Here is a 27,228-nt window from a genome sequence, read left to right as displayed (position 1 = left end):
TATATATTATCTGAATGCTTTTGGGTTGCTGTTCGAGAGGAAATGTGGCTAGTGGGCACAGGTCAATAGTTCCTGAGAGATTAGTACTTAGACTCCCTTCCTTTTTCTTCTCACTTTTTAAGAAAGTCTGTTTTACATATACACACAAACATAGAATAATACAGATCTATTAAAAAGATTTTGGTGGATATGTAAATGAAAGGTATATGGTATATGATTAAATGATACATGGTTAAATGAAAAACCATAAATTGTAAAAACAGTGTGCTCTTTATGATCTTGATTTATCAAAAATTCTATATTTCATTGATGTTCTATATACCATGTTAACTCTTAGTGGGGACTGTTTGCTCTTAGTGCCTAGTTCAGTCCCTAACCAAAGACGAAATATATTTGGGGGCTGATTTTCTCAAGTGTCTGGTACGTGTAGGGTTATCTATTTTCTGTGCTTGTTTATATAAATGAAAGTGCTTTGTTCAGTATTAGATCTTTTTTTTTATAATTTTTTTTATTATGTTAGTCACCATACAGTACATCATTAGTTTTTGATGTAGTGTTCCATCATTCATTGTTTGCGTATAACACCTAGTGCTCCATGCAATACATGCCCTCCTTAATACTCATCACCGGGCTCACCCATCCCCCCCCCCCCAAACCCTCAGTTTGTTTCCCGGAGTCCATAGTCTCTCATGGTTTGTCTCCCCCTCTGATTTCCCCCCCTGAGATCATGACCTGAGCCAAAATCAAGAGTCAGACACTTAACCAACTGAGCCACCCTTGTGCCCCCACTTTTTTTCTTGAGTTCACAAACTAGTTATTAAACTTACAGTGCAGTGTAATATGCTTTCAGACAAGTACACATATTATAAGTGTGGTTTTTTAAAAAGATTTTACTCATTTATTTGACAGAGAGAGACACAGCGAGAGAGGGAACACAAGCAGGGGGAGCTGGGAGAGGGAGAAGTGGGCTTCCCATTGAGCAGGGTCCTGATGTGGGGCTCGATCCCAGGACCCCGGGATCACAACCTGAGCAGAAAGCTGACGCTTAACGACTGAGCTACCCAGGCTCCCCTTTAAGTGTGTTTTTTACAAACAGAGCACATCTGTGTGGTTTGTACTTGCATGAAGAAATAGAACATAGAGCACCTCAACAACACCCTTGTATTCCCTCTCACTTGGACTTTTTAAACTCCTTATGAGCAGAGCAAAAAAGTGCATTTCAGTACATGAAAGGCTTCAGAGTTTCTATATAATATCTTGGGTATAATAAGTTCCCTTTTTACTCTTGAAGGTGTGTCTTTCCACCTTATATTAACTCATTCATCTAACTTGTCAGAGCCTTTTGATTTTCCTAGACATGAATATCTTAATGAAGTGTTTTTCTTGACTGAAAATATCTCCTTATATTATGTGCATAATAAATAAGTTCTTTCCACTCACTGTGTAAGAAAACATAGTCCAAGACAGTGAGAAATGGATAAAATGAGTGGTGTTTTTCTTTTAGTAGCTCTTGCATGTGGTTACAGTAGTAATGAAGTGAGAATAATGTTAGAAATATCTTTGAATACTGTCAGAAAATGATCAAAAGCCCAAGTGCTTGCAGGGTTCCAGTTACCATGGTGACTAAGACTGCTAGAGCAGAATGGAATATTTGCTGGGATTATATAAGGCAGCATCTTGAGACATGTATTTGAAATACACAGCTGTGTCTACCAGTGATATCCATGACCTCTGGTGCTTTGAGACAACAGAGGCCTCCAAATCAGTGATTATTTGACTCTGGAGAAGCAAATACACATGGCCAAAATAAGTATTGGAGGTCATAAATATATATATACATATCGACAGAGAAGTACACCAAAGTAAAGTGTAATGGTGTTAAATAAAAATAACTGTAGAAATTATTTTGATTAAATATGCTCCCAGTATTTCAAATTAAAGAAGAAATCCCCTACAATGCTTTCTTGAAAAGCCTATTTTTAGGATGCCCTGGTTCCTAAATAGGAGAGGGTAACTGGGAAATTAAGGGTTTGCTCCCTTGTTCCCTTCCTCCCCTACCCCACCTCCTCTTTCCTCTTTCTTCCCTCTTTTTCTGCCCTTCTCTCTTCCTTCTCTTTTTTCCTCAAAAAATTAGTATTTTCCTAGAGGCAAGTTTTGCAAACTGGTAATAGTAAAGTATATGTGATTTCAGAGATGATACTTAAACTACCTGTACAAGCTTATGATGAATGCTTTTGTTTTCTGTGGCTTACCACTCAAAAGAATTGCACATGCATTTGAGGTAGCCTGCCACCAGAGTATAACAGATATCTCGATCACGTGATCTAGGGAAGCAATGACTAATAAGAATTTAATATGAGCCACAAATGTGATTTTCTAGTAGCTGGATCTTAAGCATGTAAAAAAAAAATAAGTGATGTATTTTGTTTGATCCAATATATCTAAAATACTTTATTTCAACATGTCATCAATATAGAAAAATTGAGATCTTTTACATTCTTTTTTTCATACTTAGTCTTTGAAGTACACTGAATATTTTATACTTATATACATTTCAGTTCAAATGGGCCACTTTTCAAGGACTCAGTACCCACATATGGCTCTTGGCTCAGGCAAAATTCCTCCCACTTTTAACTTCCATTCTCAGAATGGTCCACTGTGCTTTCTGGTGAATACATATTGGCTGTTTGGGGGGCTTCTCTTCTTTGCAGGTCCATCAGATGTCGTATTTGTTTCTTCTGTCTCTTCCTGTACAGATGCTAGCGGCCTGTGGATCTTTTGGCTGTTGGTGATTTGTCCCCACCCACCTGTGTTTGGGGACTTGAGAGATACTTTATTACTTACTGTATTAGTTTGCTAGGACTATCATAACAAAATACCACAGATTGGGTGGCTTAAACAACAGAAATTTATTGTCTCACAGTTCTGGAGCCTAGAAGTCCAGGATCAAGGTGCCACAGGCTTGGTTCCTTCCGAGGCCTCTCTCCTTGGCTTGCAGATGGCCGTTTTCTTTCTCATATGGTCATCCCTCTATGCATGCGCATCCCTGGTGTCTCTGTGTGTGTCCTCATCTCCTCCTTATAAAGACTGTATTAGTGCCCCCCCAAAAGGCCTTGTTTTAATTTAATTACTATGCTTCTTTAAAGGCCCTGTCTCTAAATGCACATTCTGAGGTACTGGGGGTTAGGACTTCAATATATGAATTTGCAGGTGACATAGTTAGCTTATAACATAACACTTACTTTGCTGAAAATGTTGTTTGTAGGGTTTTGGTTTTATTATCTAGGGGTTCTGTCTGTTTTTGGAATGTATCTGAGTAAAGACTGTGCTGCTACCCTTTCCCCAGAATCCAGAAAATCAGTGATTTAAATGCTATGCCAAAATTTTAAACTATAAAAGGATGAGTATATTTCTAATTAGTTCTTTCTGACCATCACAGTTCAGTATAACCTGACCTGAAACATTACTCTTTATGAAGATCTTAATTGTCAGGCCTGGCTAGGAACAGAAATAAGGCTTCTTCACCTTTTTAGTTGCTAGTGGGTGAGATCAAGGATTGGTAAGGGGGAAGATATTTGTGTTTACTTTTTGAGGTCTTCCAGGAGGAGTGTAAAGAGGAAAAGTAAAGATGTTTTAACAACAGTGGATTTCATGAAATCCTCCAAACAACCTCATTCACGTCTATTTTCTTGGTTTATAAGTGAGAAAGCTTTGGCAGATAAAGCAATAGCTTATGTTAATGGGATAGGTTCTAATTTGGGAATTGCTACTTCAGAGAAGTTCTTCCTCAATATGGGAGTTAGGATCCCAGAATTACAGGGGAGCTCTGATAGCCTCTTTTCTGGAGGTGACACAGGCAAATGCTCGACTGAAGGAATGGCTCAGTTAACTTCCTGGCTTCTTGTACTCATTCATCTCCTTGGTTCTCAGAGGAATTCATATCTGTCAAGCTCCTTTGGGTATCATCATACCTACAAAAGAGTCATGGATGTTTGGTGGGACAAGGCAGCAACACCATAGAGGGGACGTGGGATTTAAAACTTGACAATCTTTTTTTCCTACGAGCAAGGTGCCATTAGAAATAAATTTATTAATAGTTCCATTTCTAAATGTAAAAATTTTTATACTTCTGGAGCTGGTTCACAGGAGGAGGAGACACAATTCCATAGCTTTATTTGGCTTGGCAGGTCTAAATTCAAACTGGGGGTGATTATTCAAAGTTATTCAAATTCATAAACCATTATTAGGAATGGAACAATGTGCTGAGTGTCTTCTTTTTTTTTTTTTTAAGGTTTTATTTATTTGGTAGAGAGAGAGCGAGCACAGCAGGGGGAGCGGCAGGCAGAGGGAAAGGGAGAAGCAGACTCCCCGCTGGGCAGAGAGCCCAACGACGGTCTCGATCCCAGAACCCTGGGATCATGACTTGAGCCAAAGACAGACGCTTAACCAACTGAGCCACCCAGTCACCCCTGCTAAGTTCCTTCTATGTGTCCGCACCATTCTAGGTACAGGGCTAGGAATAGAAGCAGGATACCAAGATAAAGAGGATGTCCACCTTCAACCTAATCAAGCACTCTTGTGCATTTTCTCTCAAACTCTCATTCAAAAAAAAAGCTTTCTCCCTCTTCAGTAAACAAAAGGGTTGATATTGTGGTACCATTAAGGTATCCTCCCCTAAAGGAAACACTCAGCCTTAATAGCCTACACCTCTTGATACCCCCAGCATTTTCAAACTCACAGATCTATTCCTAAACCTAAATTTGGAAACCAGATATACCAGTCAGTGAAGAAAAGTGCCATTGTTAAAACAAGGAATTGCTCAATTGGCTTTGCAAGTCCCAAACACAGTTTTGTCTGGTATACAAATGAACACAGAGGCATGGATTGGAACAACGGTGTCACTGTAATACAGACCTCTCTGTGTAAATAAGAATATGTAATGGGACACTGTGCTCCTTGACTGAAAACCTTGTTCAGAGAAGTTGAGTTAGGCGTTTGACCACAGCTTTGGCCACAGCTTTGTTGGAGGTCATTTGCATCCCATGACCTGGGAGAGCCCAGAGAGAGAGAAATTTACTGATGTAGAATCAAAATCTAGGTTGTTTTCCTTATGGTAGAAAGAAGAGAACATTAGATTAGGGGTTAGAAGGTTTGAATCTGAATCACAGCTCAACAATTTACTGATCATGAGTTCTCAGGCAACTCACTTAAGCTCCTTGATCCTCAGTGTGTGTGTGTGTGTGTGTGTATTTACATATACATATACATATACGTATACGTATACATGCCCTGAAGAAGCCAAGCAGTTAAGGATGGGCTAAGGAAGGAGAAGCCAGTAGAAGAGAACAGAAAGAAGAGAGAATTTTAAGACGGCACACCCCAGGGAGGACTGACATCAGGAGGACGAAAGAGTGGCTGTTGGACTGGAATGTTAGGTGTGGGTGGGCATCAGCGATCCTAGCTAATTCAGTTTAGTTAAGACAGTTGATTTATAGAAACCCAGAAGAGATTTCCTAAATTTTAACATCTCAGCATACATTGGAAACATCTCTGAGAACCAGGTTTAATCATTTGTACTACATTTCTTCCTACCATAGTCTCCTAACTTTTGTTGAGAGTTTAGGATTTAAAAAAAGAGCAGTTAAATGCCATACTTTGAATTTCCTCTAAAACTTTGGATGAAGAGTATGAGCAGCCGATTTAGAACATAGTTGTCTTTGCAAAAAGTGAAATATCGGGTCATTTAGCTTACAGGATAATTCACAGAGCCTCATTTAACTTAATTCTATGGACCATTGATTTCCCATCTCTAACATCAGTTATAATGACCAAATGATATATTCAGAGTTTAAAACCATAGTCAAGCTCTGAATAGTAAAGGAATTTGTCTAAAACCCTTTATAAAATACCTCAGTTAGTTTTAGACTCTAATAGAATTACAGTGGTTTGTGTATTAGCTTCTGTGACATGTCTCATTAGAGAAAGGGTGATCATAGGACTTACCCTTTAGGAAGTTAAAAAAAAATTTTTAACTCTATGTTGAAAAAGAAATTCCTGTCATTATAGCTGAGTATTTAGACTACCGTGACAGATGTTCTAAATTCTTTTATGGGAAATAGTATAGAATTTAGCCAACATTGTTCAGAGCTATAAATCAGGAAATATTTGTATGCTTACTACTTATTGTCAGGCGCCTTGTTCTAGCCTTTTAGATCGCCTTCTTCGTGCTTTTAGTCCCTGTGTAGAATTCCCTTCCTTAAAGCCTTTTATGGTGAACACCTGAAATTATATACGTCATCATGAAATAAAACACTGAATTCTAGTTCTGTTTTCTCAGTTAGCGGGGTATATTACTGAGGTTTATTAAATCCGTCAGTTTGGGAAACTCGGAGGAACTTGCAGGCACATGCTTACTTGAAAATCTGCCTAAAGACTTTACACAGTATCTGTAAAGAAGCCCCCAGGTGTTGTCAGTTTTCATGTAGGTGATGTTGCTGCTTAATGCTGTTATATAATAATACAGTCTTCCTAGCAGGAGCCACACGATAAGAGTCTTAAAGATTCTGGCAGCAACTTCAGTTTTAAAATATCTGATTAGCACTTTCTCACTAGGGGTACATGGAGACATTAAAAAAAAAATGAAAACTTGGAACAGATGTGGAAACTGGTATCTAGAGTTAACTTATTTCTGTAATCTGAAATGAATTTCTCCTTATCGTAAGGATAATGGAAATGGATTTAAAAATGTAGTTACTAACTCATTCTTGTTATGTGTACCTGAAAATTTCACGTAGTCCCTTTGCTTTTTAATTCATTGTCTTAACATCCGGTAGAGAAATGCATATCTTTTTTCACTTGTTAACTCCACTTACAGAAATTTACCTTTTACTCATATGGCATAACTATTCAAGATTATTAGTATGAAGATGTTTATTGCAGCATTTTTATAACAGGGAATAACTGGAAGCAATATAAATGTCTGTTGGGAAGGGATTGGTTAAATAAATTGGTTATTATGTACTACATTTTACACAGTAAATGTTGATATGATTGTATATGCACTAAAAAACGCTGATATATTTTTAAATTTAAAGGGCATGTTAAGGGGCGCCTGGGTGGCTCAGTCATTAAGTGTCTGCCTTCAGCTCAGGTCATGATCCCAGCATCCTGGGATCAAGCCCAGCATCGGGCTCCCTGCTTAGTGGGAAGCCTGCTTCTCCCACTCCCACTCCCCCTGCTTGTGTTCCCTTTCTTGCTGTGTCTCTCTCAAATAAATAAATAAAATTTTTAAAAAAGGGCATGTTAAAATAAATATACAAATAATAAATTAAAAGGCATGTTATAGAACATTATATGTAGTTTTGATTCCATTTATGTAAAATAATAGAAAAACTCACATATTTACTTAAATGTATATAGAAAATGCATTTTTTTAAAATTTTATTTTATTATGTTATGTTAATCACCATACATTACATCATTAGTTTTTGATGTAGTGTTCCACGATTCATTGCTTGCGTATAACACCAGTGCTCCATTCAATACGTGCCTTAATGGTGGTTATTTTGGGGGGCTAGAATTGAGGGGCAAAGCAAAAGGGTATTTTTTCTTGCTGTACAACATAGAGCGTTTTTGTTTTCACAAGAGACTTTTTCAAAATTGAGAAAGAAAGGAAAAAATATAAGATTTCTGTGATAGATTGCTTGTAAAAATCATTCCCTTCCCTGTATCCATGCCTGTGAGTCATCCCCTCCCACACTGACCCTGGACTCGGCCATGAGGATTGCTTTGGCCAATGGGACAGTGCAGACACGATGCAAAGAATCGAAAAGAATGATGCACATTAGAACTGCCCTCTCTGGGACGCCTGGGTGGCTCAGTCGGTTAAGCATCTGCCTTCAGCTCAGGTCATGATTCCAGGGTCCTGGGATCGAGTCCCGCATCAGGCTCCTTGCTCAGCGGGGGGGTCTGCTTCTCCCTCTGCCTTCTCTGCCTGACACTCCCCCTGCTTGTGCTCTCTCTCTGACAAATAAGTAAATAAAATCTTAAAAAAAAAAAAAAAAAGAACTGCCCTATCTTTTGCTGCTTTTGGGATCCTCATGGAAACTGAGCTAGCCTGTTGGATGACAAACATGTGACCCAGCACCCTGGCTGCCAGCCAGGCAACTGCCAGACATCTAAGGGAGGCCCTCCACCACTAGCTGTCCACAGCTGCATAAGCGAGGTCTGGCTAAGACTTGTGCAACTGTTTTATTAGCTGATAATTGCCTTTGTTTCTCTTGCATATTATCTTATTTCTCTCTCTCTCTCTCTCCCTGATGATCACTTCTTTCTCTTTTGCCTATCCAGATCACTTTCTTCAAGCAGCTTTCCCTGACTACTCAAGCCCTCCAATGTATCTCTTTTCTACATCTCCTATTACTTTTACTTAGTCACATATAATTAAATACTTAAGTGCTATTTTTTCTCTTTTTCCATATATGTGCTAGTCTTTTCTATCTAACTAAATAATAAGCTCCTTGATTGTAGAGATCATATTTCACATCACATTCTCTGGCCTTCATAATACTTAGCACTTGATAGAATTATATGTAGTGACCAGGTTTCCTCCTTCCATCCCATGTCTTCAAAAAACACCTTGCCTAACTGCAAGGCAAGTGTTAGCAATAGCAAGATACCCCACTAGGGCAAGAGAAAAGCTATAGAAACATAAGCTGTATTTGTTTCTGCTCTGTAGCTATCTTATTTCCATGAAATTATGTATCCTTTGTTAAGTAAGTTAAAAAATATATAGCAGGTTTGTGGGGGGGGGGAGTCTCTTTCTGCTAATCTCAAATATGTAAGTGTATTATACACAGTGCTATGTATGTTTATATTAAACATGAAAAATGTTAACAATATAGTAAGTGAAAAAAGTTTACATTAGAAAACAAGACAAGGGTGCCTGGGTGGCTCAGATGGTTAAGCGTCTGCCTTCGGCTCAGGTCATGATCTCAGGGTCCTGGGATCGAGTCCCGCATCGGGCTCCCTGCTCCTTGGGAGCCTGCTTCTCCCTCAGCCTTTCTCTCTCGCTCTGTCTCTCATGAATAAAAAAAAAAAAGAAAAGAAAACAAGACAAATACTGTGCCTGTATACCCAAATACTGTATATGTATAAAGTCTGGAAGGATATACATCCCTCTCCCCCTACCCCCCAGTTTCTCAACAAATACTACTTCAACAAAATACTACTTCAGATTTCATTATATTAGTATAGTTTACCAAGAATATTTAGCTTATTACTTAGTTATATGAGATAAATAAAGGATTTCTTTTATACTTGAAAGTTAAACTTAGGGATGCCTGGGTGGCTCAGTCTGTTAAGCATCTGCCTTCGGCTCAGGTCATGATCCCAGGGTCCTGGGATCGAGCCCCGCATCGGGCTCCCCGCTCGGCGGGAAGCCTGCTTCTCCCTCTCCCACCCCCCTGCTTGTGTTCCCTCTCTCGCTGTCTCTCTCTCTCTGTCAAAATAAATAAAATCTTAAAAAAATAAATAAGTAAACCAGCTTTACAAAAAAAAAAGAAAGAAAGAAAGTTAAACTTAGGTTAAGTGAGAGAATTTATATTTAAAAGTCTCTTTTTGGAGTGCCTGGCTGGCTCAGTTAGTTAAGCATCCAACTCTTGATTTCAGCTCAGGTCATGATCTCAGGGTTGTGAGATTTAGCCCTGTGTTGGGTTCCGTGCTGGGTGTAAAGCCTGGTTAAGATTCTCTGTCTCTCTCCCTCTTTCCCTCTGCCTCTCCCCAACCCCGCACTCCATCCCTTCTTCTCACAAGTGTGCACGTTCTCTCTCTTTAAAAAAAAAAAAAAATAATAATATAAAAAGTGTCTCCTTTTACCATGAAACATTTAAGTGTTTTCTCTATTTTTAGGTATTTTAGTAGACTTTTGGGTTATAAGGGTCATTCTGAAATATAGCCTGCACTTCTTTTCTTAATTGAAAATAGTGCTAGTGGTGATCAGAGGGGTATTAATTTAGATGAAGTCATATTAGCATAGACAGGTAGATTAATGAAAAAGAATAGTGAGCCCCCAAACAAAACCACTTTATCTGGAAACCCCAAGTAGAAGGGATTGGCTTTAAGTTTATAATCTAGGAAATGCTCAGGTACATTGGGATTCATTGTACTGTTTTGTTTTTGTATATGTTTGAAACCTTCCAGCATAAAAAAATTTTAAGACATAACTTAAAAAATAGAGATACCTTTCACAAAAGCAGTAAAAATACGAGACATTGTAATAATGTCAACCAAGAAATAGTAGACCTTTATACAAAGCATTGTAAAATTTATTTAGTGACTGTTTTCAACATAAATGGAAAGAGATACTATTGACACTAAAAATTATTTTTTAAATGTCAATTCTCCAAGTGGATGTCTAGATTCATTCAGGTCTCACTAGAACCCATTAGGATTTTTTTTTTTTTTTAGAACTTTTAAGCTGATTTTGATGTTTATATGCAAGTATAAGGAACCAAGTATAGCCAAGGTGTTCCTTAAAAAGAAGAAACATGCCACACTTTTTATAAAGCTATAGTAATTAACAGAATGTTAATGAGGAACTAGAAAAACCAATAGAACAAAGAGCTGAGACCCAAGCGTAAAGGAAAATTGATGACTGCAATTCTTGTTCTGTCAAATTATTCAAAAGTCAAGTGATTTTTTTTTTTAAAGATTTTATTTATTTATTTGAGAGAGAGAGAGAGAAGCAGCATGAGAGGGGATAGGGTCAGAGGGAGAAGCAGGCTCCCTACTGAGCCGGGAGCCCGATGTGGGACTCGATCCCAGGACTCCGGGATCATGACCTGAGCCGAAGGCAGTCGCTTAACCAACTGAGCCACCCAGGTGCCCCCAAAAGTCAAGTGATTTTTAAAAATATTTATTTATTTGAGAGAGAGAGAGTGAGAGAGAGAGAGCACAAGCAAGGGAGGGGCAGAGCAAGAGGGAGAGAGAATCTCAAGTAGACTCTGCGCTAAGCATGGAGCCTGATGCGGGGCTCTATCTCAAGAATTGAGATCATGACCTGAGCAGAAACCAAGAGTCGGACACTTAACCAGGTGCTCCAGTCAAATGGTTTTTTAAAAAATTATTCAGATAGAATTTGTTAACACATATCTGAGACTCAATTTTGGTTATATTAAAGAGTTAAATTTGAAAGGTGAAACTTAAAATCTTTTAAAAGAGTATATTATTGTATGGATGAATTTCTTTAAAAAGACAGAAAAAGCACTTTCCATAAAGATAAGCTGATACATTTTGGTAACTATTCATAAGAAAAACCCAAAAACCCAATCAATAAACATGAGAAGACAAGTCATAGACTGGGGTAAGAAGTGTACCTCACTGTAATCAGTGGGTGATTATTGTTCCTTTATAAAACAAACACCATTTGGCAGTACAACTCTCACAAGATTTGGTTGACTCTATTTGATTCAGGTTAGTTTTCACAATAGCCATAGCCATAGTTTTTTGAAACTTGCCTCTTTTTTTTTTCTAGATGTTATTACAGATACCTTGAACTTATGAAGCTTCTACAAGACAATTAGATCCTTAGATTCTTTTCCTTGATCTATCTTGTTCCACTGAAAAATATACTTGGGGCCACTTTCATAGATTTATTCACGGGCTCTCCTCTTTTACCCTGAGGACGAGGACTCCATTGTTAGTGGCGTTTATAACCAGCATTTCTCCATTGTATCTTTTGCACTTATGCATTAGAAATTGTTCTTTCAATTCTGAAAGTCCTGGAACTTGTGGGTTATCTTTTTTCCTTTTCAGCCCTGCTTGCAGCTAGTTCTTTCCTGAGTTCATCTCTTTTTTGTGTTTTGTTAAGTGCACATAATAGCATCCAGGGCTAGTAGCATACTTTTCCCAGCTTCTTTGTATAAATCCATATGTTCACTAATCACCTTAACTGCTCTCCAAGTGATTGCAGGCAGATGCTGTTTTGCCTCTGTCTTGTATGTGTCATCATTTTTCCAGCCTTCAGTACCAGTTTCGTGCTGCTCGGTTCCAATGCCAGCATTACATATGTTATATATTTGTTACGGCAGTAGCCTATTCCTGGTATCCATTTCTGTACTGGCTTTTCCTCAATAAGGCTGCTGTAACAGATCCAACATTTTAGTGCCTTACTACAACAGAGATTTATTTCTAGCTCACGTGCTAGCTAGAAGTTGTCTGCAGTTCTGAGGCTCCGTTAAATGGGTCTGACTCTGTGTTCCAGGCTAAGGAGCAGCCCTATCTTGGTCTTAGATTGGAGGGAAGTGAAAATGCTAAACTATGCAGTATCTCTTATGTCATCTTCTCAGACATGGTGTGGGTAACTTGCAATAATAGTTCATTGGCCAAAGCAAGTCTTAAGTGTTCAAATGACAGGGAAGAATTTGTCTCTGAGGGGTTTACTGTAAGTCACCAGACCCAAGGACAGGGATGTATAGTTTCACTTGTAGGGAGAGGATAGAATAATTGGGAACAATAATACCACGTGCACATCCGCTCCTAGATACATTCCGTAAAGCAGCAGTGTTTTTCAGAGTTCTGAATTCTTATATGAAGATAATAAACATTTGGAAGTTATCAGCGTATAAATGACTGGGAATAAGATCATCCGGGGAGAGCAAAGTGCTAGAAACCTCATGGGACAGGTATCTACAGAGAAGACTAAGAATGAACAGAGGTGGGGAGAAGAATAGGAAAGAACATGTCCTGGACTCTTACAGAACCATTTCTGCTCCAAAAATTACAACTTATTTATTATTTTTTTTATTTTTAAGGTTTTATTTATTTATTTGACAGAGAGAGACACAGCGAGAGAGGGAACACAAGCAGGGGGAGTGGGAGAGGGAGAAGCAGGCTTCCCGCCGAGCAGGGAGCCCAATGTGGGGCTCGATCCCAGGACCCTGGGATCATGATCTGAGCCGAAAGCAGATGCTTAACGACTGAGCCACCCAGGCGCCCCCAAAATTACAGCTTTTTTAAAAAGAAAGCCTGAATGCAGAGGCTTTGAATCTCTCCAGTTTATACCATCACAAGACTTAATTTCCAAATAGCATCAGAGATTTAAAATTTATACTTGTTTGTTTGTTATTACAGAGATTTGCCACAGTATGGGCAGAAGCAGTGGCAGTCCTATTTTGGAAGAACTTTTGATGTTTACACCAAACTCTGGAAGTTCCAGCAGCAGCATCGGTAAAGGAATTTTATAGTTACAGGAGAATGAAGATCCAGTTTATATTAGTCTCAGTTTTGACCTTTACTACCTCAGTGCTTTTTATCTCTTGGTAATTTTAATATATTTCATCTTCATTATGCAAAGGAAAATAATTTTTTTTTCCTATTTACTTAAGTTTTTAAAATGTAATGCTCTCATTTGATCTTTAAAGATAGTATTATATCTGAAATGGTTCAGATTAACTCTAACATAGGTAGGCTGGTGTGTGGTTTCATTCTAAAATAGGTTTTGTTTATTTGGTCAAAACTGTTTGGAGGGGGGTGTTGCTTTTAATTTTCATGAGCATAGCTCAAAGAAGTTTCTTTTCATGTTTCAGCTTACTTTAAATAGACATTTAATACATGCTTCTTGAATTTAATTGAATGATGATGTTGAAATCTCATGAAAAATTCATGAATTAGAATACATGAATTCAGAATTTCATGCTGAATTGGGTGGTATTTTATCCTATTAAATTTACAGATTTGGTTATTTTTGGAATTTATAGTCTCTTATGTCTATTTTCTTATCTCCTATGTAAAACAGACAAGTCTTGGATAATCGGTATGGCTTGAAGCGGTGGCAAATAGGGGAAATTGCTTCTAAGATTGGGCAGCTATACTACCATTATTAGTAAGTGAATTGCATATGGAAAAAATAAAGCGTTGTCCTGATTTAAACACAGCATGCAGAAGTATGCATAATATCCTTCTTGGTAGGAGGGAAAACTAAGGAGTTACAAATGAACCCCAGATCATAGTGATCAAAACAGTATTATGAAACGATCTTCCATAATCCAAGAACATTATTTGCTTCAAAGGCTTACCTTCCAAATAGTTCATTTGGGTAAAGACTCATGTATAACTTAAATGATTATGACCTTGGTTTTAGATAAATCATAAATACTAAATGAATTTATAGTTCTTAATGACTTCACTTAAATCTTGATACATGTCATAACTTGTATGTTTGAATGAGTGGTTTTCAGGGGAATATTTTAAAACTCATATTTGTAGGATATATCTAAAAGGTTACATGAAGCAGATAAATCTTAGTGTTGAGATGAGATCCTTAGTGATGAGTCAAGGAAAGAAGAGAATTCCTTTTAGGAATCTAAATCTCACAGAGTATCAAGTATAGCATAAAAAGCTTGGGCCATATGGAATTTCTTCTTCTTCCTGTCTTTTGGCACTCCATCAACATTCCCCCATTAAAATCACTCTTTCAGGTAAAATATTTTCTTAAGAAGTCCCTTGTAAAACTAGAAATGTTAAACAGAGAACCTGATTCATCAGCATCCTCTGAAGATCAATATGGATTAGTCCATTTCTGAGTCCTATGAGGAAAAAAAAACTGAAGAAATGAGCCAAAGGACAAGTGACTATGTATGGATTTGGGGAAGGCCATGAAAGGTCTGGTGGAAAGATTTAACTGGGTGGAATGCTCTTTGGAGAATCCCTTCAAAGAATAACAATAATATGTACTTTGGATTGCCATCACAAAAGGCTTGGGAGCTTGGGGAGGTTTGTTTTTGTTTGTTTGTTTTTTTACCTTGTCATTATTTTTACCCATTGTAAGGGTGTTATAATTATTGCTTTGCTGATTCAAATTTAGGGTAGTCCTTCCCATCCCCTCGTGTAGAGGAGTAGAGGAAGAATGAAACAAGTATTCATCATGAAGATTTTGAGACGCTTTCAAATTTAAGGATTTTTTTTTTTTTCCTCATAGCCTACGCACGTCTGAGACCAGCTATCTGAATGAGGCTTTCTCCTTCTATTCTGCAATCAGACAGAGGTCATATTATTCTCAAGTCAATAAAGAGGACAGGTATGTACCTACTATGTTTTTAGAAAGGAGAGAAAACACTCAGAATTTTTAGTCTGTGTGGAAATTATGCAAAGAAGCACATATTTGTTTCTAACTTTTATTAATTTAAATGGCATTTACTGAGCACCTTACAATGTACTAGGTCTTCTTAAGCATACAGACGTATGTTACCTAAAAGCAATAAATGTTATAGATAGAAGAGATGTCACAGTACCTGGGGGAGTCAGAGCACAAAGGGGGGGTTGATCATTTCTTCTTGAGAGATGAGGGTTCCAGGAAGTTCCAGAGAAAAGAAACAATTCCCAAGTGAGGCTTAGGAATATACATTCAAAAGCCTGTTGACAGCTGTTGGTGGGACTAAAGAAAAGGCCCTAAAGCTGTTTACATTGTCTTGTATAAACTGGGTACCTTACTGTTGTGTAGCTCCACTGTAAGAAAAAGAATCACGTAGAATTCATTCTTTCCCAGTGGCAATCTATTGAGTGCTTATTATACATTTGGCAGTGTGGTGTAGATGCTTGGGTGGGAGAAGGAAAAAGAAAAGAAGGTGTACAGGTGTTCTCTTTGCCTTTCAGAGAACTTCTTATGGGAGTTACAGACGTATTTCGGGTACAGGCAGACTGATGTTATTAATTCCAGGTGAAGACGGAATTGCTGAAGAAATCAGGGTTCTGCTGGAGAATCTCTGTTACTAGTGTTTCAGGAACTGTTGGAAGAGAAAGCTCAGGCATAGAAGATCTGAATGTTCCCTCTACTGCCAGCAACAGAACTCACAGTTGTTATATAGTGAAAAGATTATATTCTCTTAGCAGTAGACAAGAACATAATTTTGACATACTTTTCTAGAGGACACTTTGTGGTTGGCTATCATAAGCTTTCTGGCTAAACAGCAACATTTTTTGGAAAGCCCCGCTCTTGTAAATCCCCTTCATTCCCTAGCAAATCTTGTTCAGGCTTGTCCAAAGGAGCTTGCCTGATATGAGCAAGGCCTGCAGATGCTGGATTCTCCACTCCCCCCGCCCCCCCAAAGTCAACGCCGTGCTTCATTCTTAGAAGTTCCATCAGTTACCTCTCCTTCAGATTTTCTTACAGTTTGCCTCACCTGTTCTCACTACAGATATATTTCCTCGGAACCCCCCACCCCCGTTTTTGTATTCATATTGTACAATTTGTGTGAATTCTTGGTGAGATAAATTTTATTTCTAAAAATATGCGAAAGGGCTATGTAATTAGTATCTTTTCAGTATGAAAATACATATAAGGAAAGAACCATTTTAAGCAATAATGAAACACCTTGTATAATTCACTCTTCTGCATGTTCTAATTTGGCTCAAAGGGAAATTGGCCTTGGGCCCTTTGGCTTAAAACCCAACAGTTTCCTTTATTAAAATCCTTTTCTATCCTAACAGCAAATACCCCATGTGAATGATTTTCCTGTGCTGCCTCCTAGAGCAAGGCAGATGAACAGAGGTAGGATTATTTGTAACCAGGATGACAAAATCTCTTGCTTCAGGCCACTAAATTAGAATGAAAGGACAATCCAGTGTGCAAAATCTTGACCTTGTTCCCTGTACCTTAGGAAGGATGGTTGTTGGTAGGATGTTTCTTAGTTCATATAGGGCAGGAAGACAGTCAAGGTAGCAATTGCTAACAGCTACAGAAATGAATAGCTGGTTTATCATAATGCCCTCTAGTTCCATCCATGTAGTTGCAAATGGCAAGATTTCATTCTTTTTGATGGCTGAGTATTATTCCATTGTATTAATAAAATAAGATGAAAACAGAGAGGGAGGCAAACAGTAAGAGACTCTTAACTCTAGGAAATAAACTGAGGGTTGCTGGAGGGGAGGTGGGTGGGGGGATGGGGTGATGGGCAGTAAGAAGGACACTTGATGTAAGGAGCACTGGGTGTTACATGCAAACTGATGAATCACTAAATTCTACCCCTGAAATTAATAATACAGTATATGTTAACTAAATTGAATTAAAATAAAATGAACAGCTGGTTGATTAAAACTAAGTAAGAGAGTATTATGCAATTTCACAGTTGCTTTAAAAGCAAAAATCTCTCCTCAAAGGGGCAAATTCTCCCTGCACTATCTCAGTACCTAAGGACTGTGTTAAAGCCAGAAGGAATGGTACATTCCAGCGATCACCAGAAGTGACACATATACAACTCTGAACATGTCTCATTCCATGGGCGCATCCTGTTTAGTAGGGGAGACATTACTGGAGCCACAAACCCTGCCTGTTGCAAACAGCTGAGGCCAAACCTGGTCAGAGTTAGATGTGGAGAGGATGAAGTTTCTGAGTACCCAGAGGTTGGGGCCACGTGGCAGTCAGCCACCTGGGAAAACAGTTTCTCCGGCAAATGTATAAAGTCAGTATCTTAGAAGTGGTGGGCCTGGCGGGCTGGACAAAGCTACAGTTCTGGAGTACCAGAAGAACTTAGTCAGGAGAATCATGATGTCAACCTTAGTGGTGACAGTATGGAAGTTTTTGATCATGGGAAACGTGAATCGAACCTTGAGGACCTTGGCATTTCCTAGTAGTGATATTTATAGGGAGGACTTGAAGTGGACCTTTCTAGTGTGGTTCATGGGATGATATTTTTCTTCTGCAGTTTGGTATAGTGTCAGACAGTGGGGCTGTGGGCTGTTGGGTTTTCAGGCCTGACTGGGGTAGTCTCTTGTGTGTACGAGTGGATAGTACTGCCTTATTTCTCTGCCCTTTGCTGCTAAAACTTTAACACAGTGATTTCCACTATAGAATGCATCCACCTACTTCTGTATGTTTATTTAATACAGGGATTGGCCTGGCTGTTTTTGAGCTGTCTGGTAGCTTAGGATCCTATTTATATTTTTAAAGTGTCATGAAAAAAGAAAAGATAGATACACTATAAGCACCATATGTGCTTACAAAGCTAAAACACTTACTTTCTGGCCATTTGCAAAAATTTGCTAATCCCTGGTTCAATACGTGTTTGTGGACTCTGTGTTACATAGTTGTATAATATGATACAGATTCACAGAACCTATTTTATTTTTATCAAAAAATTAAAGGAATTGTCATACTAACATTTCAACTATGAACTGACATCCTCCTCCTACAAATTTTCCTCCTGTTTTGAATTCCACTTCTGATAATGTGGCAGGCTAGATAATCAAAAATACTGTCTCCAAAATACCTAGAGATGCTCAATATAACGATCAACTGTCTTTTTAAGATTTTGTTTATTTGAGAGGGAGAGAGACAGAGATAGTGAGAGCATGAGCAGGGAGGAGAGGGAGAAGCAGGCTCCCCACTGAGCAGGGAGCCCAATGTGGGGCTTGATCCCAGGACCCTGGGATCATGACCTGAACTGAAAGCAGACGCTTAGCGACTGAGCCACCCAGGCGCCCCAACCGTCCTTTTAAATGGACAGTTTAGCTGTCAAGAAAGTAAGGGAGAAATCCTCAGGTCATTAACCGTGTGACCAGTGCTAGGACAACCTTGTAGGAGGGTGGTTCGTTTTGGTGATAGAAAAGAACTACTATGGATTTCTTCAGAAAGAGGAAAATTGGGGGCACCTGGGTGGCTCAGTCGTTAAGCGTCTGCCTTCGGCTCGGGTCATGATCCCAGGGTCCTGGGATCGAGCCCCGCATTGGGCTCCTCGCTCTGCGGGAGGCCTGCTTCTCCCTCTCCCACTCCCCCTGCCTGTGTTCCCTCTCTCTCTGTGTCTCTCTCTGTCAAATAAATAAATGAAATCTTTAAAAAAAAAAGAAAGAGGAAAATTGAAATTGAAAAGAAGGGGTTGATATACAAGGTATTGGTAAGAAAAAAGTTATCCCTTTGTTCCCTAAAAAGTCAAGGACTTCATAAGACAGTAATCATTGTAATAATGGCTAATTGAGGGTATCGAGATAAAATGGGGCCAAATTCTGGACAACAATAACGTGAAAGAAGAAAGTAAAGAATTAAACCATACCAATAACATCCATTTATTGTTCAGAAGAAGCTTGGAGTAAGTAAAGTTTGCTTATTAAAATATTAAGAAAAATATTTTTAAAGAACATAAAGAAAATGTACAATTTCAAAACAGGTAGAAGGGGAGGAAAGTAAAGAATAAAATTATGATGTATGATCTTTACAATAAAAGGTAGGAAAGGAATACACACTAAAATAAAGTATAATTAGCACAAAAAACTAAAGTAGAAATAAGTCCAAGTACATTGGTAATCATAGTAAGTGAAAGTGATCGAAACTTCCTAATAAAAGTTAGAGATTATCAGTATCCCTTTTAAAGGAAAATCCAATAATATAGTCTTTATAAAAGATCCTCCAAAGATATAAGGTACATAGAAAAAGATAAAATAGATATCAAGGGGGAAGAAATGCCACTATATTTAAGGCAGAGAGTATTATTAAGGATAGAGGTTTACTTCATAATGATACAAGAAAGAACTAAAAAAAAAAAAAAATAGAAAAATTCTAAACTTGTAGATCCCCAATAATGTAATATTATAATAAATCAAAAAGTGACATATTTTATGGGAGAAATTGATAAATGATCTAATGTGTACAAGAAGATTTTTAATATACCATATTTAATCATTTATATATCAAGAAGACCAAAAAATGAGATTTGAGTAAAATAATTAAAAACTTGTCCTAATGTGCTTAAGACTGCCTACAACAATAAGCGATGCACATAATTTTCAAGCTTAAATGAAACTTGTGTGAAATTGATTTATACCTGACACCAAACAGGTTTCAGTTATTCTCAAGTGTAGGATGTCTAGCCGTGGTGCAGTGCCATTAAAAATTAAGAATGACAACATAGTTTTCTTACGTTCTTCCTGTATTTTCCTGCCTGTTGTCTTCTACTCTTTATCGTCTTACCTTAAACATCACTCTCACTAGGAAGCCTTCTCTGTGGGCTCAAAGAACATCCCTTAGTTCTCCTGTTCTTATACTTACTCCACTGTGTTTTAAGTGTTTATCTGTCTTCGCTACATTTTAGTTAGTTTCCTGTCAGTGAGATCTGTGAAGAAGGGGCTGTGACTATAGTTGTTTGTTTTAATCATTCTTCTCGCACTTAGCAGGGTGCCTGATACAGCTAAGTTCTCAATGGGTATTTGTTCAATGAATGAATATATGAATTAACATGAAGAATCTGTAAGAAATGTGCTTAAATGTGACTACAGGTCATATGCAGAAATACTTGTAACTGTGCAAAATAGGATCTAAAAGAGTTTAAAAGCTGCCAGAGAGTTGGAAAAATCAAAGAGCATGTTTTCTTTTTTTAGTCTAATGAGTAACTTCCTATTTATCTGCCGTAGACCTGAGTTGGTCGTTAAGAAGCTACGATACTATGCAAGATTTATTGTAGTTTGTCTTCTGCTCAACAAAATGGATGTTGTGAAGGATTTGGTGAAGGTAAGTGTGCTTTTAAAATTATTAAAATCCGGAGCGCCTGGGTGGCTCAGTTGTTAAGCATCTGCCTTTGGCTCAGGTCATGATCCCGGGGTCCTGGGATCGAGCCCTATGTCAGGCTTCCTGCTCCACGGGAGGCCTGCTTCTCCCTCTCCCACTCCCCCTGCTTGTGTTCCCTCTCTCGCTGTGTCTCTCTCTGTCAAATAAAGTCTTTAAAAAATTAAATTTAATTTAAAAAGTAAAATTATTAAAATCCTGGCCCATAATTGTGTATGGATAATTTTGTTTTTCAAAAATAGATTCAGGATAAAAATAATTTTAATATATGTAAATCATTATAGCATTCAAAGTATAGTAACTTTATAGTATATTCAAAGTATAGTAACTTTGGACAAGGGTAATGCTAAAAGGATTTTCCTGCTCTCTCCATATTTCAGATATACACTAGCCAGAGACAATTCTCTTAATTCCTTGCTTTTGTCCCTTAAGCATGTTTTACATTTCACCACCCATGAGTGGATGGTTGGGAAATGCAAACCAAAGTTAAAATATTTGGTTTAAGAGAAAATAATTGAAAGGTTAGGTCAAGAATAAGCATGTAATGTTTTACAAAGGTATTGTGAATGGGTTTTGGTCTTTCCATCCATTTACTGTGTCTGCTTCACTGTCCTTCATTAGCTTCAGTAGTTAGGAGTTAGCCGCACTCAGGATTCACTCAATATCTGTAGTTATTGCATACCCCATTCTGGTTGCACTCTGTAGTCAGTCAGTTGTTTCAGTGGCCTGCTTCCTAATTTTTGATACTCAAGGAGAACATGCTAGTTTTTTGTGGGTTTTGTGTATGTGGGTTTTTTTTTTTTTAGATTTATTTATGTATTTGTTTGAGAGAGAGAGAGTGCAGGCAGGGGAAGGGGCAGAGGCAGAGGGAGAAACAGACTCCCTGCTCCCAGAACCGGAAGGTTATGACCTGAGCCGAAGGCAGATGCTTAACCAGCTGAGCCACCCAGGCGCCCCAGAACATGCTAGTTTTGACAAGTCCTCCTCTGTCTTCTTCCATCTCTAGTTACTAATAAGACTCTTCCCAAAACACACTATGATATAAATCCAAAGAAAATCATCTAGACAGTCTTCAGTTTTTTATAAGTGTTAAAAATTTGGGGTTTTACCTTTAAGAGTCTTCTATTAATAAATTAAGTGCTGATGCAGCGTTGATTAGATATGAGTGACTCTGGATCTCTATGAAGATCTTATTGGTGTGGGGTGCCTGGGTGGCTCAGTCATTGGGCGTCTGCCTTCGGCTCGCGTCATGGTCCCGGGGTCCTGGGATCGGGCCCCGCGTTGGGCTCCCTGCTCGGCGGGAGGCCTGCTTCTCCCTCTCCCACTTCCCCTGCTTGTGTTCCCTCTCTCGCTGTCTCTCTCTGTCAAATAAATAAAATCTTAAAAAAAAAAAAAAACAACCCAAATTTAGGGGCGCCTGGGTGGCTCAGTCGTTGGGCGTCTGCCTTCGGCTCAGGTCATGATCCCAGGGTCCTGGGATCGAGCCCCACGTCGGGCTCCCGGCTCAGCGGGGAGCCTGCTTCTCCTTCTCCCACTCCCCCTGCTTGTGTTCCCTCTCTCACTGTTTCTCTGTCAAATAAATAAAATAAAAATCTAAAAAAAAAAAAAGATCTTATTGGTGTGTATTATTCTGGAGTCTTATTTTAAAGCAAAATAAAGTAGTTTTCTTCTTTGTTTTTGGCTATAATTGGGACTGTATATTGATGATAAGCTTCTTAAGTATACCAGTTTCTGTCAAGAATGTGGTACACTATAGCAATCTATTTTTATGTGTTTTTTTCCCATAATCATTTTTCTTTGTGATATTTTAAAATTAGGAGTTGTCAGATGAAATTGAAGATTATACTCACCGCTTTAATACAGAAGATCAAGTGGAATGGAACCTGGTGCTTCAAGAAGTAGCAGCTTTCGTTGAGGTCAGCTTCGGACGAGAGAGATTGTCGTAATTAGGGGAAAGTAAATGCATGTGTGGTAAACATTTTTATCGTGTGTATATGTCAAGAAGTGGGAATAATTTATGACATTGACATTTTGTCTTGGCCATCGACTACTGACTGCTTTTTTCTCCAGGCGGACCCCGTGATGGTACTGAATGATGATAATACCATTGTTATCACATCTAATCGCCTTGCTGAGACAGGAGCCCCATTGCTGGAACAGGGCATGATTGTGGGGCAGTTGTCTCTGGCTGACGCACTCATTATTGGTAATTGTAATAACCAGGTAAAGAATTGTGAAGGAATTATACTTAAAGTGCACTTTGAAAAATAATTCTTTTTTTTTTTTTTAAGATTTTATTTATTTATTTGAGAGAGAGAGAATGAGAGACAGAGAGCATGAGAGGGAGGAGGGTCAGAGGGAGAAGCAGACGCCCCGCCGAGCAGGGAGCCCGATGCGGGACTCGATCCAGGGACTCCAGGATCGTGACCTGAGCCGAAGGCAGTCGCTTAACCGACTGAGCCACCCAGGCGCCCTGAAAAATAATTCTTTATTATTATTTTGGAATTACAGATTATTACACAATGACTATTTCCTCGTAAATATCCTAAATCCATTTGTGAGGAAACGGTTAATTCAATTATACCATGTCCATATGGTCTGTTTTACAGACATTTACAGGTATAAAAAGAATTTTTAATCGCAGAGGAAGATATACTCATGATATGGTAAGTGAAAATAAACTTGGTTTAGAGCTATATAAACTGAATTATTTCATATATGTTAAAATGTCTGTATACATATATGTACAGGGAAAAAGACTAAGAATAAATTTACCAATATCATGAAAGGTTTATCTCTGGGTAGCAGGCTGATAGGTGATTTCTTTTCTTCTTCTTTTTTAAAGCTTTAATTTATTTAAATTTTTTAAAAGATTTATTTATTTATTTTGAGAGAGTATGTGTGAGCAAGCAGGAAGAGGGGAAGAGGAGAGAGAGAATCTCCAGGAGACTCCCCACTGAGTGCAGAGCCCCACACAGGGCTCGATCCCACAACCCCGAAATCACAACCCAAGCTGAAACCAAGAGTCGGACGTTTAACCAACTGAGCCTCCTAGGCACCCCTATTTTCTTCTTTATAACTTTCTAAGTCCGTATATTACTTATACAGTTAGGCAAAAAGGGAGGAAGAATTATTTTTAAGTATATTTATCACAGCAAATATCAAATATTTTTTGTGACAGAATAATTCCATGATAAGGATTTAACGTACCAGAAATGTAAATTTACTGGAAATTATGGGATATCAGAAAAGTGTCCAGGGAATACATTTTTCTATATGCATTATTTACACAAGTTTTAATTTTGGATCCTTCCCTCACACCTTTTATTTTTGTTATTGTTAACTTTTTCTAGTACTTCTCCAATTTGGGCTTTTAAAGCTATTAATTTGCAGATTTAATTAAAAACTTGTTTGCTTATGGGCAGAAGACCTTAACAGACATGTCTCCAAGGGAGACATCCAGATGGCCAACAGACACATGAAAAGATGTTCAACATCACTCATCATCAGGGAAATGTACATCAAAACCAAAATGAGATATCCTTTCACATCAGTCAGAATGGCTAAAATCAAAAACACAAGAAACAACAAGTATTGGCAAGGATGTAGAGAAAAAGGAACCCTCTTGCACTGTTGGTGGGAATGCAAACTGGTGCAGCCCCTATGGTAAATAGTGTGGAGGTTCCTCAAAAAGTTAAAAGTATAGAACTACCCTATGATCTAGTAATTGTGCTACTGGATATTTACCTCAAAAATACAAAAATGTGTATTCAAAGGGATACATGCACCCCTGTGTTTATTGTAGCATCATTTCTAGCCAAACTGTGGAAGCAGCCCAAGTGTGCATTGATAGATGAATGGATAAAGAAGAGGGTCTGAGTGTGTGTGTGTCTGTACAATGGAATATTGTTCAGCCATAAAAAGGAATGAAATCTTGCCATTTGCAACAACATGGACAGAGCTAGAGAGTATAATGCTAAGCGAAGTAGGTCAGAGAAGGGATAAATACCATATGATTTCACTTATATGTAGAATTTAAGAAACAAAGCCAATGAGCACAGGGTAAAAAGAGAGAAAGAGAGAAACCAAAAAAACAGACTGAACTGTAGAGAACAAACTGATGGTTACCAGAGGAGAGATGGGTGGGAGGATGGGTGAAATAGGTGATAGGGATTAAAGAGTACACTTACCATGATTTAACAAAAAAATTTTTTTACATAACACATTGCCTCCCTGAAGTTCTAAAGAAGTATTAATTCAAAACGGAAAAGGATGCAGTCTTAAACATCGAATTAGAGCCAAAATGTACTTAAGAGGTTATGAAATATGGGCCATAGACAGGGCACCTGGGTGGCTCAGTCGTTAAGCATCTGCCTTCAGCTCAGGTCATGACCCCAGGGTCCTGGGATCGAGCCCCGCATCGAGCTCCCTGCTCTGTGGGGAGTCTGCTTCTCCCTCTCCCACTCCCCCTGCTTGTGTTCCCTCTCTCGCTGTCTCTGTCAAATAAATAAATAAAATCTTAAAAAAAAAAAGAAAGAAATATGGGCCATAGCCATATTCTAGCAGCCTGTTTTGCCAAAAGTTAGCATGTTTTGAAGGACCTAATATAGGTCTTTTTGTTTGTTTGTTTGTTTATTTATTTATTTTTGACAGAGGGACAGAGAGAGTGTACAAGCAGTGGGAGAGGCAGAGGGAGAGGGAGAAGCAGACTCCCTGCTCAGCAGGGAGCCCGACACGGGGCTCGATCCCAGGATCCTGGGATCATGACCCGAGCCGAAGGCAGATGCTTAACCGTCTGAGCCACACAGGCACCCAGGTCTTTTTGTTTAGATGACTACTTTATGATTTTGGAAATACCTGAGGAAGTTGATGGGTTGACAAATATAAATAGATGGAGAGATACAGGATAATGCAAATATAGAAAGTGTTAATGGTACAAGATCTAGATGATGAGCATTGGGTATTACTGTACAGTTCTTTTAATTTTCTGTCTTTGGAAATGTTCTACAATAAAACACTGGGGAGTAAAATTACCCAGTGTCATTAAGTACACACGAATGTCAGGGGTAATATTATGGTCAGAGACTTCTTGGTCTGGGTACTGCATTAATCGTCAGGTTTGTTTTCCTTGCAGGTTAAGTTTAGTGAACTAACTGTGGACATGTTCCGAATGTTACAAGCCCTGGAAAGGGAGCCAATGAATTTAGCTTCCCAGATGAATAAACCTGGAATGCAGGTGATCTTCTCTCTACATTTGCAATTTTAGTAACACTGTTGCTGCCTCTGGTCCTCATGGAATGCTGTTATTCAACAAATGCCATGCATGTGAATGAGGAATTCTCTTGATGAGACAGACACAGGAGAGATAAGCACAGTAATAGTAACACAGAGTAAAAAAAGCTATTTGATGAAGAGGATTGTAAAAATAGTCATTGATAATTCATCTGTCACATACAGCGTGTGTGTGTCTTGTTTTCTATGTATAAATACAGGAATCAGCTGATAAACCTACCAGACGAGAAAACCCCCACAAGTATCTGCTGTACAAACCAACCTTCAGTCAACTATACACATTCTTAGCAGCATCTTTTAAGGTATATATGATCCAGTACTTTTTGCTATATGAGGAAAATGTGCCCTAAAGAGAATCTGAGAGTCACTCTTTGACTGTTTGAGTCAAGAATTTAGATAAAATATGAAACTGAAACCTGCACTCAGAATATCTGATCACAGCTATTTTGGAATGGAAATTGCTTATGATGTTATGACGGTTCCTTACCATTAATTAACGAGAATATTGATGAATCATCATTCTTCTCTCTCCAGGTTTTTATGATAAACTACATTAGGCATAACGTTGCACAAGCATGTTGTATGTTCAGGCAGCTCTGGGAAGCACTGTGGTCGTCTGAAAGAACTATGAGAAGTAGGGAATTCCTCCCAACGTTTATGTAGAGAAAGCCACGGGCAGGAGTTTGTCTTTTAGACTTATAGTCAGAATCCTTACTTCTCCGTTTCAAGGTTTGCAGAGAACATTCTCTAAATGAGGTTTTTGAAGAAGAGAATGAATTCAAAACTTTGGGCAATAGTAATAGATTATAGATTCATAATGACCCTTTGTTGTGTAAACAGTTAAGAGTTGGAATCTGCAAGAGTGATTGATCTCTTAAAGAAGATGGAAATACGTTGAATTAGGTTCTTGTTGTCCCCTCAACTTGAAAATGTCAGGAACATTAAATAAAACTGTTTGTTGCTTTGTATATGTGATTTTCTTTAATTTCAGGAGCTGCCTGCCAATAGTGTGCTTCTGATTTACCTGTCAGCCACTGGCGTTTTCCCCACAGGTCGTTCTGATAGTGAAGGTACAATAAAGGAATGCTCCCTGTCGTGAGCAGGGCTTGAATTCTCTTTATTTTCTACAAGACGATGGCCCGTAGCCCACAGACCATCCCAAGGTTTCCAGAGAGGCTTCCAAATTTGACCCTGGTCTCTTTGTTGAACTGGCAATCTTGTAGGATACCCCAGTCTATTTTATTTGTTGAAATATACTTTGAAATCCACAAATCATCAGCAAATTCGTATACTAAATGCATGCCTCACTATCAAGTTTGCCAAGGGCACATATATATTTAAATATATATGGAATAACCAAGCCTAATGTTCTACTTCACATCATTGAG

The 27,228-nt window shown here is 38.4% G+C and overlaps 1 protein-coding gene across 4 annotated transcripts in view; it reads left to right on the top strand.

Annotated features, from left to right (window-relative positions):
* Positions 1–27,228, top strand: part of SCAI (suppressor of cancer cell invasion) — a 142,089-nt gene that overhangs the window by 72,026 nt on the left and 42,835 nt on the right. For 3 of the 4 annotated variants that reach the window (XR_010407840.1, XM_045883142.3, XM_064579870.1), the window contains 9 exons: positions 13,132–13,227; positions 13,796–13,882; positions 14,978–15,076; positions 20,398–20,494; positions 22,366–22,464; positions 22,619–22,771; positions 25,683–25,784; positions 26,041–26,142; positions 26,832–26,910. Coding sequence is in view for 3 of the 4 variants with exons in the window: in XM_045883142.3 (XP_045739098.1) it covers positions 13,132–13,227; positions 13,796–13,882; positions 14,978–15,076; positions 20,398–20,494; positions 22,366–22,464; positions 22,619–22,771; positions 25,683–25,784; positions 26,041–26,142; positions 26,832–26,910 (914 nt within the window). In the remaining variant the exon portion in view is untranslated. The remainder of the gene's footprint in view (positions 1–13,131; positions 13,228–13,795; positions 13,883–14,977; positions 15,077–20,397; positions 20,495–22,365; positions 22,465–22,618; positions 22,772–25,682; positions 25,785–26,040; positions 26,143–26,831; positions 26,911–27,228) is intronic. The other variant, XM_064579871.1, reaches the window with a different exon arrangement.

Source organism: Mirounga angustirostris, unplaced genomic scaffold, assembly GCF_029215605.1.
Source record: "Mirounga angustirostris isolate CCGP_5_RB_7025 unplaced genomic scaffold, mMirAng1.0.hap1 SCAF_15, whole genome shotgun sequence".
NCBI classification, from domain to species: Eukaryota; Metazoa; Chordata; class Mammalia; order Carnivora; family Phocidae; genus Mirounga; species Mirounga angustirostris.
The sequence above is the reverse complement of the archived record's forward strand: the minus strand, read 5'-3'. Positions and strand labels throughout refer to the sequence as shown.